This window comes from Nipponia nippon, unplaced genomic scaffold (genome assembly GCF_047370975.1).
Source record: "Nipponia nippon isolate SJK-2023a ecotype South Korea unplaced genomic scaffold, ASM4737097v1 scaffold_6, whole genome shotgun sequence".
Taxonomy (NCBI): domain Eukaryota; kingdom Metazoa; phylum Chordata; class Aves; order Pelecaniformes; family Threskiornithidae; genus Nipponia; species Nipponia nippon.
The window spans coordinates 50,655,986-50,676,087 of NW_028262380.1; the positions used below are offsets into that span (position 1 = coordinate 50,655,986).

Sequence of the window (20,102 nt, forward strand, 5' to 3'; positions counted from 1 at the left end):
CTCAAACAGCTCAACAGGTTTATGAGCTCCCTCAGGCATGCCTGAGACCATCTTTTAGCTCTGGGTTAACATAGCAGTGCTTCCTGGCCCTCAAATAAGATTCTTAGGTAAGACTCTGCTACAAACACTAATAATTATCAAAAACCACTACAGAGCACAGCTGACTTGTCCATACCAATTTCCCAAACAGAAAAGAACTACTTCATTCAAATCCCTGCCCAGCGTTCTTACACCTAGATCGGATGAATTATACTGGCCCAAGGAACAGGTCCTCTTCCTTAGGAAGCCTATTGTGTTGGTAAAGACATTTTTCGCTCTCTGGCAGATTCTTTGCAAGTCATACAAAATGCAGCTTTTGCAATGCATTAGACTCCGCCTCAATAAAAGCTTTAAACCAATTAACTATGGAGACCTCAATGATTAGGAAAGATTAGAACATCCCTAGAATACTCTTTGACCTATTTATTCTTCAAGAGAATAATCCTTTCACGTCAAGAAGTGCTGATGCTAATAAAGACAGGTGGTTGAGTAGTCCAGCCCCTAGCTTCCTCCCACATGAATGAAGAAACACAATAGGTCAAGGGCATCCTTAAAGGAGAAACTAAATCACAGGGAGGGTATAAGATACTTAGAAACGTCTCTTACTCAGTTACTCTTCCTGCACTTATTTCTCTTCATGTTTATCTCTTTGGACAGACAGACCAAACAGGATTATTGGTGGAAGGGTGAAAGTGTTCAATTACATATTTATTTTTAATTATGTACTTGAATTAATTTTAGGGAGATGACTAACATCAGCAGAAAAGACTGAGAAAGACCCTAGCACAAAAAGACCTTGTACCCCACATCCTGAGGAGTTAGCACTACTGGCTCTAGATGAGAACTGTGGCAAATTTTTGGTAAATTTCAATGGAATGAGAAAATACTTGCTACAGTAGTTCAGCTTTAGTTATTCTTTATACCTTTCCTTCAAACAGAATAAACTGTACTGGTTCCTTTATCCATTCCTATTATAAGTAAGAGGGATTCATACAGCATACTTGCATCTTGCACTGTTATCTGGCTGGGATACAAAGTTCAAGCTGAACAGAATACTACCCTTGCTTTTATCCTTTTCAACAAATTGTTGAATGGGCATAAAAATTGTGAAGTTTCAGCCTCAGTCAACTGTAGTCCCAGAGATACTGAACTGCAGAGTGAATTTACTGTCTTTTGTATTTGCAGCACACTACCATGCTGTAACACAAGAGTTTAAATGATTACAATTGCCCCAGGAAGGAATTAGGAAAAAGAGTTAGTAAAAACAATGGTTATACAGTGTGCTCTCTTTTAATGATAGGGATAAACTTATTTGTTGATAATTTGGTATTTCAAGACATCGTTGTAGCAATCTCATTATTATTGCTGTACTCACCCTCTCTTTTCTACTTGGTTCAGTAATTAATCTCTTTTTGGCCTCACAAACCGCATAATCAGAGGAAACTGGCCTTTGGGATTTTCAGTTCAAGTTTTAAATGCTGCTAGAAAGCATCAGATCTATTTTGTTAGCTATTAATACCTAGAAGATGACTTTTAATTAAAAGAAACTTGAACTTTATCAATGTGAATCTTTTTCTTAACTAAGGCACAGATCAGGTTTTTTTACAGAAACAAGGAGTCAGATTCCCTTTGGATATAAAGAAGGTGCAGCTCTGAACTTCCCAATTTACTGCATCAAAGTATTTGGCCTCGTGCCCCAAAAGGGAAGAGCCATTACACATGACTGTTTGCTCACTGACTCTATGCAGGGGCTTTGACAGAAAAAACAGTTGTTGTCAGTGCAGTGATTAAGGCTGCGAATGTCAGTACTAATTTTTCATTAGAAAAAAAATCATGGTAGTTTGTAGGGAGGATCTGACGGAGATATACAAAGTCATGGGTGGTGGAGAGATGGACTGTTCACTATCTCTTTCAGTTAAAAACAAAACAATAGAAAAAAAGAAAGAAAAAAACCCAGGTGACCTTCAAATGACACGAGTAAAAGCCATGTTTATAACAAACAAAAGGAGTCAGTTCTTCACATGAGAGGAAGCAATTTGTGGCACTCTTTGCCAGATGACATGTTGGAAGCAAAAAGCTTACACCCGTGGAAGGGGTACACAAGACAATTACTTTGGACATCACTAAATACACAAACCACATCAAGATCAGGAAAGCCTCTGAGAATAGTCACGAATTGGTAGAGTAATTGAAGGAAACACCTTGCTGCCCTATTCTTACTCCTCCCTGCACATCCGCTTAGGGCCAGCGTGGGAGGCAGGACACTAGGCTAGATGGATCTCAAGTCTGAGCCAGTACAGCCACTCTTATGTAGGATGAGCAGCTATCAAGAGGATTATTCAGTGAATTCAACACTGCGAACGATTGCAGAAATGATGCATTAGCTGATTGCACTGGGATAGCCTGCAACAGCTGACTCTTTACTGGGTCAGCAGCTGTACACCACAGAGGAGGGAATATTCTGTTTCTCTCAGCAGCACCCCCCGTAACAGTGGAATACAGTCTTTGCTTCAGGTAGGTGTCAGCAGGGTCACACCTGCGATTTTTCCCTAGGCTACAAGAAAAGTGCACAACAGTGTTGTCCATGGAGCAGTGCAGAAGAAACAGTGAATTTCACAGTTCCTGGCTCTCCCTTTGTTTGATGTTGGAGTGTTGAATATTACCCAAACCAATGCTGTCAGTAGTGCAGACATGACATGCAGCAGTGCTGTCAAGGGTGCCAATGCAGAAGCAAAAGGGCCACAGTAATTACAGAGCAGCTCTTCCTCCTACGCACAAGGAGAAGAAAATATGGAATCTCTTGTCCTCTGTGATCATGCAAAATAGCTCATGGCTGATTAAGGCTCCATAAGACACACAAAATATCAAATAATCTGTTTTTAAGACTAAAATTGTGTAGCCGATGGCATGGGGATTTTCAAAGGCATTTTCTAATTCATGTGGTCACAGGTATTTTCATGAATGTTAACTGGATGGAATAACTAATTTTTATTCAGATATCAGTTCACAGAGTCGTCATTCAGTGGCACAGATACCTTCAGGAAAAATACAGACAGTGATTTAACATGAACAGTAATTAAAAAAAAGAAAAATCTTTTCACAATGTATTAGGTCTCCCTTCCATTTTGTACCCAGAAACATCCTGGTTAGAAGGGGGAACAATGTTAGCAAAGCTGTTAAACATTCTCTTATCTAAACAAACGATGTAACAAAGATGGAAACAGCTGGTATTTATATATGGGATTTTTGCCTTGGTTGCTATTGGCATATAGGAAGAAGAGTAAAGCTGATTCGGTATCTATCTGCTGTTCTACCTTGCTATCATTTACACTATACTTTAATAACCAGAATTCAGCAGAGCTGTTTCAGACAGAAATAATAAAAAGCAAAATCTCACAGTTTGCAAAAAATACATCACTGCTTTTCAATATGAAACTAATACCCTATTCAGTTCCCCTTTCATTTCCTTTTGTTCTCCCAAGACTATTTATATATATGACCTTTTACCTGAGACCATCTCTCTTAATAAACAGCTAAAGGTTACTCTGTTTCACTTCAGTGCAACCTTAACCTGCTGCAATTATTGCCTCGAAACACGTACAAAGGTCATGAATTGTGATACGAATGCAAGAGAGAGATGTAGAAATCCATTATTTTTAGAGAGGACTGCAATATAGAAAAGGAAATGACAAACATAGTAATAATCCCATGATATACCTCAATGCCGGCAACTACATCTGTGGAATATCATGGTATTTTCTAGGAGGAAAAGAAAAATGTGTCTCCAGCCATCCAAGAGGACTGGTTACTGAATGCTGCAAAAAGTTAAACTAGTAATGCTGGGATCAAATATAATTCCAGAACTTGTAAAAGGTTACAAAGACTTCACTGAGTGAAAACATTCATCTTCCATGGCCATCCCCGAAACTTGTAAGTGCCCATCATGTATTAGCTGGCAAGGTTAAGGTGTCATACAATAGGTTAATGACCACAACTCAGCTTCTCATGACTGAGGTACAAATAAGGAGCCTGCAGCAGAATTTAAGATTAAAATAACAAATCAAACATTTACACAGTGACACAACAGTGCTCTCTTGCTGGGTGTACCTAATATGCGTGTGTCTTCAATAACAACAGAGCTAAGATCAGTTCCAGGGGAACATTTTATTCTCCCTTGCAATTTTGAAAACTGGAGTCCGATTTATCTATTTACTGTAATGTTATTCATAAATAGAAAAAGTATGATCTAAAAGAAAAACATGACCTAGCTATGGGAGAAACCCAGGCTCTCCAGACCTGCATCTCATGTTACAGTTGCTTAAACTCAGTCTTGGAAAAGCTAAATTGCATTTCTGGTCTAAAAATCAAAATACTCACAAGCAAAAAGCTTTTTCACATGTGGAATTCAGCAATGTTACTTTTAAAAGGAGTATCTGATGCTGCAGTAAATTAGGGGGTTCTAAGCATCTCTATATTGTTCTAGTTACCAGTGTAAGATTTCCAGCATACAGAGACCAGAGCCCTTTCTTAATAGTGAAACTGAGATGTTCACTGCCGGCAATTAAGGTCAAATGCTGCTGGGATCTGCTGGATAGATCAGATTTTCAAGAGCGTACATATTCAGACACATATAGATCGTCTGGCCCCATGTGTCCCTTGCATCACATACTCCTGTTGCTCTTAGAGTGCCCTGAGCCCTGTTGATTACAAGTAAGTTTTGGGGCACCAGAAATCCTGCAAAGCAGTGAGTGGATGTTACAGCCGCACCAGGGTGTACCAACCAGCTTCTCCTGGACAAACTGAGCTTCAGTACTCAAAGGAGGGCTTTTCAAAAATGCATAGGACTTATACTGAAGTCAATGAGCATTTCACTATTCTCTTATAATGGGAAAAAGAATTAACTCAGCACTGAGCCCTTCTGAAGGGCTCCCACCTTGAAAGTACTACAGGTGAAGCTAATGGCAGAGGTCAGCAAGAATTAAACCCCCACAGGCTGAAAAATGTCTTACACCTCATCACTTTGGATCCGTTCTGACTGCCTGCAATATGTCCTTGTTACAAAGACAGCACTGATTGCCAATTTATACAGTGGGAATAATGCTGATCATTTTGTGTAACCTGATTAACTGAACGACTAGTTAATGAGAAACAGAATAAACATTGGGGAACCTGAACAGAAGGAATTGAGAGATTTGTCTTAGTAGAAAAATTCTCATTCTCCTCCTAACCTCCTTTTTTCTCCATGGGTACAGCAAGGATGCTCAGAAACAGCTGGCTAGAGCAGGGGTTCATATGCTTATTTCACTCTACCTTGTTTCTTGGTGCTGACTTTGATGCTTCCCTTTTGAAAGATGATGTTGTACTGACTGAGAAGGACTGCTCACAAGTGCTAAATCATGATGTCACTCCTCCCCCTCCAAAAACCCCCACCCCACAACAAAACAACAACAGACAATGAATGAAAAACATTTCAAGTAAAACGTGCAAATACTACAGACCAGGACACACACATATGGATCTTATTTTCTCTACATTTTGGCTATGTGGTATTATCATGGGGCAATGATAATATCACTGGGTATTTGTTTAAACAAAAAATTGTGAGAGTAAAAGCAAAGTTCCTAAGCACCTCAACTGCAAAATTTGCCAGCTGGGGTCAAAAAAAATTTATAGTATACTAGAAATATGGACAGCAGGATAGAGAGACGTTTGTTATATGCCCCTCTTCCCTTTAAACGTGCTAAATCTTAATGTGCTAAAACAAAAGTATTGTTGGTGAACTTGTAGCTAAAGATATAGCAGCATAATCATTTATTACTTTATAGAGTTTAGCATTAACATATTTGTGTAAATATTCAGGATTGCATTTAGTACCACCACAAGTGACAGATTTATAATCTCATGAATGCTTTAATGAACTTCAAGAGCAGAAACATTCTGGTTTAATACCACATATACAGAGCTGTCAAAAACAGCAGAGCTAGAAGCACTGGAATACTATTTCAAAATTACACAAGGAATTGTTTGGGGATCATCTGATTTTTCACTTGCCTTTCTGAATCACAGCCTAAACATAACTGTCCTCCTCACTCCAGATTGAATCTGCTATAGGTGAAGGGTTTGGAGGTCTATAAACTTTCCCCTACAAATCTCATATTGCTCATTTCCTGTCAACTCGCATCTTAAAATGTCATTCTGGCTGAATCACTATATACCCTTACTATAAACATCCCCATCTGCTCACTGGTGGACAACTGCGACGTGAATACTAGCTGAAGAAATACTAAACAGAAAACCGGAGACAGACTTCCACAGGTGCTCCTTCTCCTCACGCATTTTCCACCCATCTTGTCATCTCCCATGTGAACCCACTCCTACCCTGGGGGGCTCCCTGGCCCAGGCAGGAGAAAACTGGTGTGACTTGCCCAAATAAGGGGATACTGAACGAAATGGAAATGTTTGTTGAGACCTTCAGAAAGGATTTTCAAAGGAGATCAGTTCCCACTGCCTCCTGATGGGAAGGAATTAATCCAGTACTGAAAGCTGACCATTAACACGATGCTAAAATGGTCCCAGACATGAAAGAAGAATAAAGGAAACTATCTAGACCCTGCATGCTTAGCCAGGGCAGCATAACGCGGATTAGAAGCGGATGCCTTTTTTTCTGACGTAAGTGAGGGATTGCTCTTGTGTCTGCTGAATGTATAACCATGAGGGCGAGAGCACTGAGGTGGCAGGGAAGGGTGACTTATTTAGGGGGAGCCCACTCAGCCATGGAGTTGGTGAGTTTTTAGCAGTTTCTCCTGGATCTTGTCAAGGGATTAGATCCTCATGCTAAGGTATTTAAGTGAAAACAGCTGGGGAAGAGAAAGAAACACTTCATTAATGAAGATCTTGCTTTATGCATCTGGGGAAATAATCCGAAACTTCGTGGCTTTCAGTGGAGAGGGAGCTTTACAACTGACTGCAAAGGGAGCAAAGTCAAGCCAAGAGAGAGAACTTTTTGACCACCTTACCTTTCCTACCTCTCGCCAGGGATGAAGGGCTCAAATCCTACCAAGGGCTGAATGATCTGATCTGAGCATTCAATCAGAAGGAGCAAGCAAGCACTCCACTCTAAAATAATGCCGCCAAAGTCAGCTGGAGCTTGACATAAAAAAATGCACTTAGGAGCCTGCCTGGCTGGGTTGGGCACCACACACTTTGTGCACACCAAGCACCAACAGTTGCAGCTACACACGGTGGATTGCTTGCCTCCTTAGAAATCTAACAGCAGGCTTGCAGAGCACAGTGCATGCACTTTTGCAGCCATTTAAAGTATTATTTTGCCAACTAATCCTCCCAACTGAAGCGGCAGCTTTTGTTAGAAGACCGGAAACAAACAGGATAAAAACACAAGAAGTTAATTGCATCTAAAATAAAAGGGTTGTTTTGAAACCATTGGTTTTTGCAAAAACCAGCAAGAGACCAACTTCTGTAGCTCTTCAGGGAGTGAAATCTCCCTGTTCAGAGGTCATCAGAATGCACCTACATTACATTCACAATGTTGAAATTGCACCTTTATAATTTTACTTGACTTTGTGACTTTGAAATTTAATTTAATTTTAATGTTATAATTTTAATTTTTGTAAATGGACTTGCTTTCTCTTCTGCATCAGGTGAACAGGGGTAGGTATTCTACCACCTAGCGGGGGAAGAAAGGGAAAAGCCTTTTGCATTCCTGTCCCAAATATGTAATCAAGCCAGGAACAGCATTACCTCCTCATCATGCCAGTGCTTGTGTTCCAGTGCAAACATTTATGTGCTCTGAGCTGACTGGTTCTTAAAACTGAAAGTGCTCTTCAAGAAGGCATTAGAGGAAAAACATGATAAAAAAGAAAAAAAAACAAAAACAAAAACAACTTGTAACCCTGCATAACTAGGCAGTAGGTTGTATGTTTTCTTTGAAGACAATACTGAGCTAAAAACCATCATACTACTAAAGATGACATGCTTCACCTGAAACCAGTGGAAGGGGTAATTCCAGAAATCTCCCAAGAGTGAGTCTCAGAATAGTTTGCCTGCCCAGACTTCCCTGGCCACTTGAACTAAATAAAAATTCTCTTCACTGCCTATTTTTGATCATCAGAGAAGCCTTATCACTCTTCAAAGATCCCAGTTCATTACAGTTGTAACACAACAACACTGGCTAGCTATACAACATAGAACTACACGCAGCTGCATTTTGAACAGCATTTTAAGACCTTTGGAAATGAAAGGTCCTCGTTCAAAATTATTATTTTTGTTTTTACTGTAGGTTTCATAAACTTCTTTATTCAAGAAGATGATAAAATTAGCAATACTGCAACTCAAGACTGACTAATCTTTAATTACATGAGTTATCACTCAGTTTAGTGCCACAAAAATCTATCAGGACCATACCTAAACACACTAGAAATTCTGTTCCAAAGCAAAACATAAGCAACATTTTATTATAATACCCTGACACTTGTGACGTGATAAATGCAGACCGGTACAGATATACTGTCAGAGACTTAATTGTTCACACATAACACTGCCTGAAAAAAAATAGGTATTTATGATCCTGAAAATCTGAAAAATACAACACAGACCAGATAGCTAATCAGAACACTCAACCCATTTGTCCAGCCATTTCTCTCTAACTAGCAGAGCCTATTGATCAACAGACTGAGACTCTTGCAGACCTTCACTGGGTTAGGAAATTAAACTGAAGCATGGATAAAAGTCTTAAGGATTGTAATAACAACTGGCTACAAATGAGACCTGTAAACTCCAACAAACTTCAACTTACTTTGGAATGTAAAAAAAAAAAAAAAAAAAGAAAAAATCAAACTACGTAATTCTTTTATGGGAAGCAATTTCCAAATATATATATATATATTTCTAAAGAAAGTACATGTTATACTTCCACCTGCTGGCCACCTGCCTGGAAGATTGTATGGATCTCATTCTACTAGGTGGAGCGAGAAACTAATGTAGCCCTTCCAGGCAAGGCATCAGGAACCTGATAATTCAATTTCCCATTGAAACAGAAACTGTTCTAAGATAAATCTTCTATTTCATGAAAATTGCACCTTTTTCTTTAACATAGAGATTTCCAAAGAAAAACTCCCCACCATTTCTAAGTATAATCCTACCATATGCCTGAGCAATAAGCAAGAGGAGGCTTTACGGCCCTGGGAACAAAGCAGGGACTGGAATGCAGCTTGCAGAGATTTCCGGCTCCCTTACTTTCTGAATTATGATCCCCTGAGAAAGCAAGCTAAGAAATCCCTTTACCTGGCAAAACTTGTCTTTCCCAATGACTGAGTAATCTTTGAAAGAAGAAACATAACTGGAGTGAAGGTGTTCCTGTGCCTCCTCAGTGCACATACACAGCAAGCATGGCTGTTCAGTTACCAACAGAACTACAGAATCACATCTCTTTCCCATCTCTAAAATTTATTAACTTTTGGTTTCCTTAAACCAGATTTTCTTTGAGCTACTGCAATCTGTACCCAGCTGAAATGCTCTTACTCCTTCTGGAAGTCTGTAGCATTGTGGATTTCCCCTAGCTATGACCAACATGGTAGACAAGATGCTACTTAGCACCACTTGAGCTTTCCAATACACTGCTCAAAGAAGCTTGATGCTTTCATGACTTTATCTGAATGATCTACATATTCTTGTTTTCATTTTAAAAGAGCAGTACTTTCTGCTTTTAAAAATCCACTGATTTTACGGCCGAAGCGTGAGAAAATCTTAAGATATCCAGACCATGAAGTGCCAGGAATCACGCAAGTTCGGGAAGATGGTAAACATCACCGAGCACATGAGAGGAGGTACATTCCCATATTGGGATGGGATGGCATGAGCCTACTCCCCTGTTTCTGGGTATTTGCTCAAAATTAATTATTAGGGTTGATGTTGACTTCAAAAAAGATGATTATGAGTGGATGATGTGGAGCACCAGGCACCTAAGCCATCTCAACAATGACCAAAGACTGCAGGAAGAAATATTTTTGCAATACCTTTAGACAGTAACTAAAGATAGGTTCCTGTTTTTCCAGTTGAGATTTCAGCACCAAAGAAAGAGCCTGAAGCCACAAAGAAGAGATAAGAAAAAGCAGGGCTAATTTTATAACGCAGTAAGCTGAAAAAGCATATTAGAGCACTGGGAGAAGTACATTGTTCGATGTTGTACTTTTTGATGTCTTTCCTTATTTTTTTAAATCACTGTCATTGGGTTTCAAATTTTGATTCAAGTTAGTCCTTCTGCAAATTTGTGGCATTCTTCTCCCTGCATAAGAAGTTTCATGCTTACAGGTGCTCTTTCCAAATTCTTAATCAAGAAACACCAGGATCAGCACCGATGGCTTTGACCATCGTGAAGCTAATCTCTTAACACCATGTAAAAACTAATTTCTTTCTATAAGTACCTCCATCCCCATTTTGGGAACCTTACCTTTGGATAAGAATAACAGCAACATTCCACCAAAAGGAATCATTAATGCTTGTCTAGGAAAAGTGCCTCAATAAGCCCTAGCCCCACACAGCACACCCAGGAGAACATGTAAGGAAGGTCACATTACCACAAGCACTGTACCAACCTAGAGGAAAAGTTATCTCCACATTCAAGAACATGAAAGACAGGATGGCAAAGAAATACGGTCTGTGGACGGGCTACAGCATGTGTGCACAGTGACTGGAGGTGATGGAAGGCCATGTACCAAGAGTGCTGCAGCTTTTGCACTTCACTACAGACTGCCAGCCTTTTCTCTGGAGTGGGAATGAAGGGCTATCAGATTTGAGTACAGGAAGAATAGTGGGACAGGGCTGTGGGAATTCAGGAGAAAAATGTAAATATGGAAAAGAGAGAAAGGAGAGAGAGTGAAGGCAATCATGGGAAAGGTAGCAGTGTAGTGACTCAGGGTGAAATACTAGCAATAAAGCAAGTGATTTGTGGGAGGGGATGACAGAAATATGCCAAAGTGAGTGAGGCCATCTAAATCTCCCCTTCCTTACTCTCCTGCTGCTCACAATGTAAAAGCAAAAAAAGCCATTTAGATAAATGCAGCTGAGTTTGGTAAAGGGCAGGTCCTCATTTTCTTCCCTTTCCTTGCTGTCTGCTCCCTCATTCCACCATGGTTCATGCTTGAGTGCAACACTCTTAAAATCAACAGGGCCTCAGTTTATAAGAGCGTTGTTCTGAGCATCCTACAATTTCCACTCCTTCCAACAGGATTACTCTCTCCAGCTACCTGTAGATATGAATTCATCGATCGCTTTTCAAGAAGCAGTAACTTTGCTTACAAATGGCTTGCTATTTTCTGGACACTGTGACCCAGGTCATGCCAAATAATTCTCTGATGCATTTGTTCTTTTATGACACAGACCAGCTAACTCCTATTGTATGTAACAGTTCATGCATTAGCAAAGTAGCAATCACTTTTCTCTACTGAATCTCATGTATTACCACTTGGTTTTCTTTTCAAGTGCACCATCTCTAATTTATTATACAAATTGGCTAGGATAGGGGATATCTAGGATACAAGAAAAGAAACATTTGGGAATGGTATAAAGCATCCTTTCAAAGAGCCACCTGACAAATCTCAACAAGCACTTCTTACGTAGCTTTGCTACATGAAGTTAGAAGCTTTTATTTCTTGTGTTTGAGTATGCGTCTTGGTTAAGCTAGAAAACTTCCCACCCAAATTAGATGGACAAGGAACAAGGTCAAATTTTTGCAGCTGACTGCCAGCAGGATTTGGAAGCTATCAGCAAGATCCAAAGACACAAACACAATGTAAGCCCTTGTGTTTAGTCATGGCTCATTCCTCTCAGGCAGTCATCTGTCTCCTGAGGCAAAGCAATGGGCAACATTTTTCATCTCACTTGAGTAACTATATCTTTCAGGCTATTTTGTTGGAGTAATTCTGGTTGTCACCATGTACTTTGATAGCTCAGATCTCTGAACTGCTGTGGGAAATCTCCCAGGTCTCCACCTTTGTGCATTCCCAATTACTAATAAGTCCTTAGAAGTGAAAGACTATTTTGGCTTTTGCAACTGGCTGAGGCTTGAAGGAGATGGAGACATATCTGAAGCCTTTCTTCTGGGTTCTTTAAAGTACTGCATCTTTTTACAATTACATTCTTAACCTGTTTTTGTTACTGAAGTGGCCATCAGCTGCTAAACATCACTCTCATCTGGCAGGCAGATCATTTCCATTACCCAGAAGTTACTGTGACTTCAATAACATCTGTGAGGGAGGCCACCGCAAGTCATCAGTCATTCTATCTCCTTCCACAGAAGAATTTTAGGTAAATTTTAGTAACAGCTAACAGAGTAAACAGCTAAAGACTTCCTCATTGATTCATCACATAAGAAAACAACCAACCCTTCTGAAGGCAGCTGGGTCCAAGTCACACAGATTGCCCTGAAGCTCAGATTTAACAGATCCTCCTGCGATACACTGCAAAGGAAGAGATGTTTTCAACTGATTTCACTTGACCGGCAGAACTTGGGCTCAAACCAAACTTCTTGTTCTGCCAAGGTCAAAGACACTATATTTTTATAATTTATTTTCTGATGTTTCCATTCCAGCCAGTGAAGGCTAAGGTGATTTTATCAGCGGGTGCTTGCAAAACTCTACGAAAGGAAGGCATGTAGTTCAACCCTCTCAAACTCAAGAGCTCACACCTTGGAAGGGAATAATCACCTGCACAGCTAACACACAAAAGGAAATAAGGCAATTGCAAACTGTCCTCACGATCATTTCCTGCACAAACTTCAAGTTGCTTCCTGTAGTAGAGACAGCACAAGCCAGAACAAGGCACTTTTGGCTGCCCAACTTATTTTTGTCAACTTTTTCTGAACTTTAGAATCCTCTGATGTTACACACATGCCCTCTTCCCTCCAAAGGTATCATACTTTAACTATATTACTTTTATTTAACAGCTCCAATGTACTTTCTTCAAATAGTAACTACTATTTAATGCTTGTCTTTAAGCGTACTTAGAAACGGATGTTCTGAGTCGGAACATTTGATTTTTAAATTCAGGTACGTGTTTGGAACAAGCAGACTTCATAGTGGCAAAGGCTAGAGACCTCATACTGTCCTAAAGCATGAAAGCTCATCATCACTGATGTACACCACAAATGACCACCATGTCAGAAAACTTGAATATTTCCTAGAATTGTTCTGCCTCCTCATTTAAGAACATTTAATTTTCAGCAGATATATTTCCTATATAAATAACAGTGATTAGCTAACAAAGAATAAAGATGTTTAATAGAATCAACTTCCAGACTAGTAATGAAAATTAGCCTATCAGCAGAATCGATTTGTAAAGTGTATACCAATCAATAACACAGAACAGTATAACAACAGTGCCTGCCTTCCACTTACCTAAAAGATTTCTGAATTGAAGCCTGCAATAAGCCTGCATTATTGATTTGCTATAAGAAAATGAAATATTAGAGATACTCACTTTTACCAAAATAATTCTTGCTAGCTCTTCACACACAGGCTTTTCTTCATCCTTCTTCAAACCTTCTAATTCAAACAAGGTATTGTAGTTTTCCAGCATTTTTGTCATTATCTTATTGCAGATCTCCTGTTCTTTTATACCTTCAAATCCAGAGGGCACACTAAAATTGGAGAGAACATACAGCAGAGAGTTATAGGTACTCAACATATAAAAGTTCCTGCACAGAGTCTCTGTAACGTTTCAGTTGTGGATACAGGCTGGCTGTATCTTTGTCTTGGAAAGGAATGTAGGCTGTATGTTTTTTGGACCTTGGTGCCCAAAACTGACTTAAATTCTGTTTTAATGCAAAAGATCTCCTAAGAATCTTCTTCAGCATTTAAAATACTTCTCCAATCATCCAGTGTTTGCCATTGTACAGCATTTCCAGCAGACGCACTCTTCTCTCAATAATCCACAAAGCGGCTGCATGGATGTGAATTTTCTAAAGACCTTATAAAGTGGCAGAGACTGCAGACGAGGAGGTACAGAAAATACTGAAAAGATTTAAAGGGAAGAAGCAGGGGAGCAAAAACCAGAAACCAAAAAAGTTTCAAGTATTTTTTGGCTGAGGACAGCTAGTGATTGTACAAGAGGAAAAAACCCAACCCAACCCTCCAAAAATTAAACAAATGCCATCTGAGCTATTTTACTGGGATGTAACTTGAAAGTAAACTATTGTTTACTACAACCAGCAAATTAAAATTTACAAATAACTATCTACTGTAAAACTGTAACTATAGTTTATTTGGGCCAGACGTGCATTTCAACAAGAAGGCTCTGAAAGCAGATGCCCCCAGAAATTTGCCATCAAAAAGTGCCTTCTTGTAGGGGTCGCATGCCATTGATCCTTCTCAATATTTTACTCTCTGCAGTACATCTACATGTCAACAGGGAGAGGATCCCACTGCAGCAGAATGCATCTTTGCAAACTCCAGAGGAGAATCTTTACTGCTGTCATTTCAACATTCAACACATGCTAGAGTCACAGGACCTGAAGTTTAAACGAACTGGATTATTTTATACTGCAGAACATCGGCCAACTGTAAAATGGGTCAGCCTCAGCTGCCTCAAATAAAACCATTGATTTCATTAGAGTGGAACCTGGCCTCAGACTAAATAAAGAAAAAACGTGACAACTTCTGTTGATGGATGTGCATGCATACTTGGGCCAATTCACTTCAAAGAATGTCACATATTCACTAAAAGATAGTAACTGGCCTGAACAAAAGAAAGTGTATGTGTGCAATAGGTTCATGCGACCATCCTGATCTAAGGAAACCCCGTTTCCCATACTAAATGATGTTAGCTAAATGAGTTGGCACGGCGCAGAGCTTGCTTGAAATTCAGGCAAATCCTGACTGCTACCTTCCTGACGTGTTTCTCCAAAACAGGGTACCACAGGCCACAGGGTAAGCCTGGCACCCGTATCAACCTCATTCCTAGGAAATGGACTGAAAATGTACTAGAGCGAGTTCAAGTCAAAATAAAGCTTCCAGATAGCTTCAATGAGTTTTAGAGCAGAACCTTGACTTAAACCACATCTGCTGGCGACTACAGCCAACACCTCCCTACTGGCAACAGCTAACACCAAAAAACTCTTCCTGGTTGAAAAACAGCCTCGTCTATAAAGTTTCCACAAAGCACACAAATAGTATTTAATTCCTGCACAATTCCATGGCTTTCTTGCCCTCCCTTCCCCACACTACTTTGTCAGTTAAACTTTATTAAATCAAATTTGTGAAAAGTCCAACATCTTATTCTGAACAATTCTGTACATGTATGGTGAGAGGCATATGCAGAACACAAGGCTAAAGGCTCATGGCTTTAGTCTTTTTTATCACCCCTCTCTGAATGCAACCAAGCAGAGCAGCATGAATTGTTTTATTTTAATGGCAGTGTAACATACTTTATCCACTGCCATCTCTCTGGCACCTAAACAGGCATATTTTACAAAGTTTCTCATTTATTTTTTCCTTTAATTGCGGTTATTAGATCTCCATCATGGCAATGACTATTATACTCTTTGAGCTATCCATGGTAACCTTTTCCTTGCAATAAATCTTCAGCTCAGCATATATAAGAAGTTCAGATTATGAGCATGCACCACCCTGCATATTTATACAAGTTAAAACCCATCTGTTGCCACAGTGCTTGATCCACCAGTCTGACTAGACTTTTCTGGAAATGTGTGTAAAAAAAGAATATCTTACTTCAGCTTTTCTTAGTCTGAAAAGTCATAATATCTACAAATTGCACTTCAACTCACTAGAAAAACCCAGTCCTATGAGAAAGTATTCTCTCACAGCACCACTTTCATGATCCACACCCTATTCCTTGGAAATTTTTCATATTCTTTTGTGAAGACCGTGTTAAAACATTACAGTAAAACTGTGTTCATAGTCATGGTTCCTTTATGTCTAATTAGCATGTTAATTAGACACTATAACTGTGTTGCTTTTGGAGTTAGATGCACATCTTGCTCCAGTTACAAAATCCTCAATGGTGGGACTTGATCCCCTTATAGCCATGTATGTACGAACTACTTCAGTAGCAGCACCAGAAACAGCAGCAGAACACCAGTTTCACTACCAGAAACACTTTCTAGAAGGGAGGCATAAACCTGTAATTTTTGTGGCCATTTCTAGAAGAAAAAATATTGATGGGTTCAGTTCTATCCTAGACATTTGAGCTGGAAAACTCCCACTGAGTTCTCACAGTAGCTTGCAAAGTCATGAACAGGTAAATAGCACAGGCAGTTACAGAAGCAAATTTTCTAGTGTCCCCCCTTAGATTCCTTGGACACCCTGCCCTTCCCAGAGAGATGCTTAGAGCGATTTGTGCGCAAAGCACAGCGGCTCCACATTAAGTATTTGGAAAAAATGTGCTTTGTCTAAACGAGGCATCCGCATTAACAGTATCTGACTCAGTCAAGCAGGGCCAAGGGCAAAGATGCATTAGTACCACAAGTTTTACAAGATATTAAAGATTGAAATTATTGGCGAAGCCACTTTAAAGCAGAAAAAGCAGTAGTTCTCAAAGTCAAAACATTACCTGGGAATAGGATCAAGTTCTTAGCCCTTCATTTCAAAATATGACACCCAGCAGTATTTCATACTTCTGCACAATGTCCTACCAGCATGCCTGGCCCACTCACCACAGCTCCATGCCACTCACATCCATGCAGTCCAGTGCTCACTTGTGCTTTTGGTTCTTCCAGAGCACTTTAAGCCAAAAGTGTGTCTGCTTCCATAGGGATGCTCAAGAAAGCTAGTCTCAAGTGGGTTAAACCACATCAAAGCCCTGTGTCACAACTCTTACTCAGAACTGGAGTGACCTGAGGTCAGATTAACTCACTGTGAATGCATTACTTACATTTCATGCATTAGTTAAATGAATTTACCTCAGGGTCCCTGTAAACAAGCTGTAACAGGCGAAACACAGAGTGGGCTTATGAGGGAGTGAATCTCCAGACTCTGCTGTGAGCGGTGCAGTAATACATCCAAACATGACTGCATCCAGCACGAGATAGGTCTCACTACAAGGCTCTGTCACCATCCACCACACCTGAGAAACTTGCTTCAAGTAGAAACGAGGGCCAGGAGGGCCAGGAGGACTTGGGATGTAGTCATCTGCCTGTAATGACCTGGACTGAGATCACTGAACTGATTTCCCCAGGTAACAACTGCTGACAGCTCCCTGTCACAACTGAGAACCAGCAATTTCCATGTGAAACAGTGCGTCTCATTACAAATTCCCGACAGTGTTTGACCCCACCCTGTCTGAGATGAAGAATGCACATTACCATTTCCTTAAGTGGCTTTGGAGAAGTAACTTGCATGGAATGACAGCACTGTAATCCTAATTTACAAACCACTGAGGGCTATATGCTCTGTCTTCTCTGACTGCTACTTTTGCGGTTTGTACAGTACCTTTTGTAGAGGAGCACCACAAAGTCACCTTACCATTCTCCTAGGGGATCCCGCAAAAAATGAAGGGACTCGAGAGGACAGGGAACACTACATGGGTTTTTTGTTTCTCCAGCCCTCGCAAAACATTTTCATTAGTACCTCAGATGCCCATGAGCCCCTCAACAAGCATGAGTGAAGGTTTTGAGAGAAGACCTGCAGTAATCTTAAAAGGTTACAACTTCAGGCAGTCTGCTCTGTCCCTATAGACAGATGTTACTGTGTCTATAACAGATGTGACCTCACAGCCACAACTCGGTCCTGTACTTCAGCTGATAAAAGTGATTTGTCTTAACACACTGGACCACAAACTGGTGCAGCTGAAAACAGGCACATATTTGTGTCTGCAGACTCTGCTGCAAGATCAGAGGCTAACAGGTAGCTAAAGATACAGCAACGCTAACTTGAGGCAGGTGTTCATCTCTGTGTGTGAGTCATTTACATGCTGTAAATGCTCTGCATCATTTACAGACATGTCTCACCAGTTTGGACCAAATGAAAGGACATATGTCACTACTGAGATTTTACAGAAGTGTCTTGGCTTCTGAGGCACTGGAGAATCTCCCACTGGAGAATGCCTCCCACTGGAGGCATCTGACTGCCTCCCTTTTAAAATCTATTCCAGATTATTTTCTGTAACATCAGATTTAAGAGCCTAAGTCAACTCGGTAATTCCTTCTCTGTCTATATTACTTGCAGTAGATGCATAATGCAAAATGCAGGTAATGCAGGTAACGCAAAGCAGTTAGAGTGATGCTGCCACAAAGACTTTACTGACTTGCTTCATTTATATGCAAAATCTTTTGCTCCAGCAAAAGCTCCATTTTTAATCAGGAAATTGCAGTAATAGTAGGCAGCTTTGAAAGTGCAACCTACACAAAGGGCGACCAAAGGGCAGTCCATAGCCTAACACCCACTCACAAAGTACATCACTCAGCTCCAAACACTTCTAAACAGAGGTTCTTCAAAAATGCTCCTTGTGATTGTATTTGAGCTGTATTGTTGAGTTCAAACGCCATTTTGTTTTGCACATATTAGGAAAAAGTTCTTCACTAAGAGGGTGGCCAAGCACTGGAACAAGGTCCCCAGGGTAGTAATCATGGCCTCAAGCCTGTCGGTGTTCAGGAAGCATTTGGACAACATTCTTAGATCCATGGTTTAACTTTTAGGTTGCCCTGTGTGAAGACAGGAGTTGGACTCTATGATCCTCCTGAGCCTCTTCCAACTCAGGAGATTCTATGATTCTATGATTGTAGCTTTTCCTGTGAAACTGCTCCTCCACTTAAGTTCTGTGAAACACTCCTCCACTTAAACACAGTCAGGTTAGTGAGGGCTTGAATGATGGAGGCCACACACACAGATCATTCTTTGAGAGAGCGCTGCAAAAAAAGGGTGCAAATGGATCCTCTGCTTACTCTGTAACTGGTAGACCTCGCATCTTTTACCATCCCAACCAAAGGACAGGATGAGTGCAGCAGCCCCTCTGATACCCAGCTCCAGGAGAGAAAACCCAGCTGGTCCTCTCCTTCCTCTTCAGCACAAGCTGTGAGAGTCGAGTGGAGACACACAGCAGGCCATAACTAAGGCTACGGCTCCACAGGAGCTGAAATTCAGGTCAATGGACAATAACTTCCTCCAAGAGTAACCATGCTGCAAGTGTTAATAACCCACACAGATTAGCCCAGTGACAGAAGAGACAACTATTTATGTTCCTACACGTTCACACTCGTTGTTCCTCAAGGGCTGTATTTCTCTGTATACTTGACCTTTGGCTTCCATCACAATAAATCTGAACAATTCAAGTTGGAAGAAAACAGTGCACTAAATCTCAAACCATCATATTTTCCTTTTTTGAGCTGTTTGACCTTGCCCTTTACATTTTCCTACATCTTACATCACACTTCATTACAAGGAATGCAAATAGCTGTTTTCTCCCCTCTTCTATTCATTAGGAATACAGAAAGCACAAGATAAGATTTCATTAGAAAAGCACCAGTGCAGATTGTCAAACAGCCAGCAAGGAAGCAGGGGAAGTAGTGGATAAGATAAAAGCAATAAGGGTTGAAAGTTTAGGAGATGAGATAAATTACTGAGAACATGATGTAGAAAAATAGAATGAGATTAAGAGAATTAAAACAAAGTCTAAATGTCTGGAAAGTGGCCCAACAGTGAGATTTATTCAACTGTTAAACAGCCTTACTTATAAAGTAGCAGATAATATGTTTAAATAGCTAAAATGTCACTAAAAATACCTTGTAGAAAGCAATCCTTCACTATCAGCAGATGGGCTTTATCTTCTCTGACACTGTGCATTAACTACACAGACTCGAATGCTGATTTTAGACATGAGTGTGAATTTCTGACAGAAAAATCTCAGATCTTCCTGCTTCAGCAGTGTAATTGCTGACAAGCTGTATGCTAAGCCTTCTTTCCTTGTCCCAGAGAAATACCCCATACACTGCTCTGAACAAACAACACCAAGTGAGAGAAGTGTTTGCTTCAACCACCTGCTGATATTTAATTTCTGCAGCTAGTCTTTCTAGGGGCTGCCTGTAGCCATATAGTAAG

At 40.2% G+C, this 20,102-nt stretch overlaps 1 protein-coding gene across 5 annotated transcripts in view; it reads right to left on the minus strand.

Moving 5' to 3' along the window:
* FAM13A (family with sequence similarity 13 member A) overlaps positions 1-20,102 on the minus strand; it is a 133,567-nt gene that overhangs the window by 92,814 nt on the left and 20,651 nt on the right. For all 5 annotated transcript variants that reach the window (XM_087738114.1, XM_087738113.1, XM_087738112.1 and 2 more), the window contains exon 5: positions 13,531-13,690. In XM_087738114.1, the coding sequence (XP_087594240.1) occupies positions 13,531-13,690 (160 nt within the window). The remainder of the gene's footprint in view (positions 1-13,530; positions 13,691-20,102) is intronic.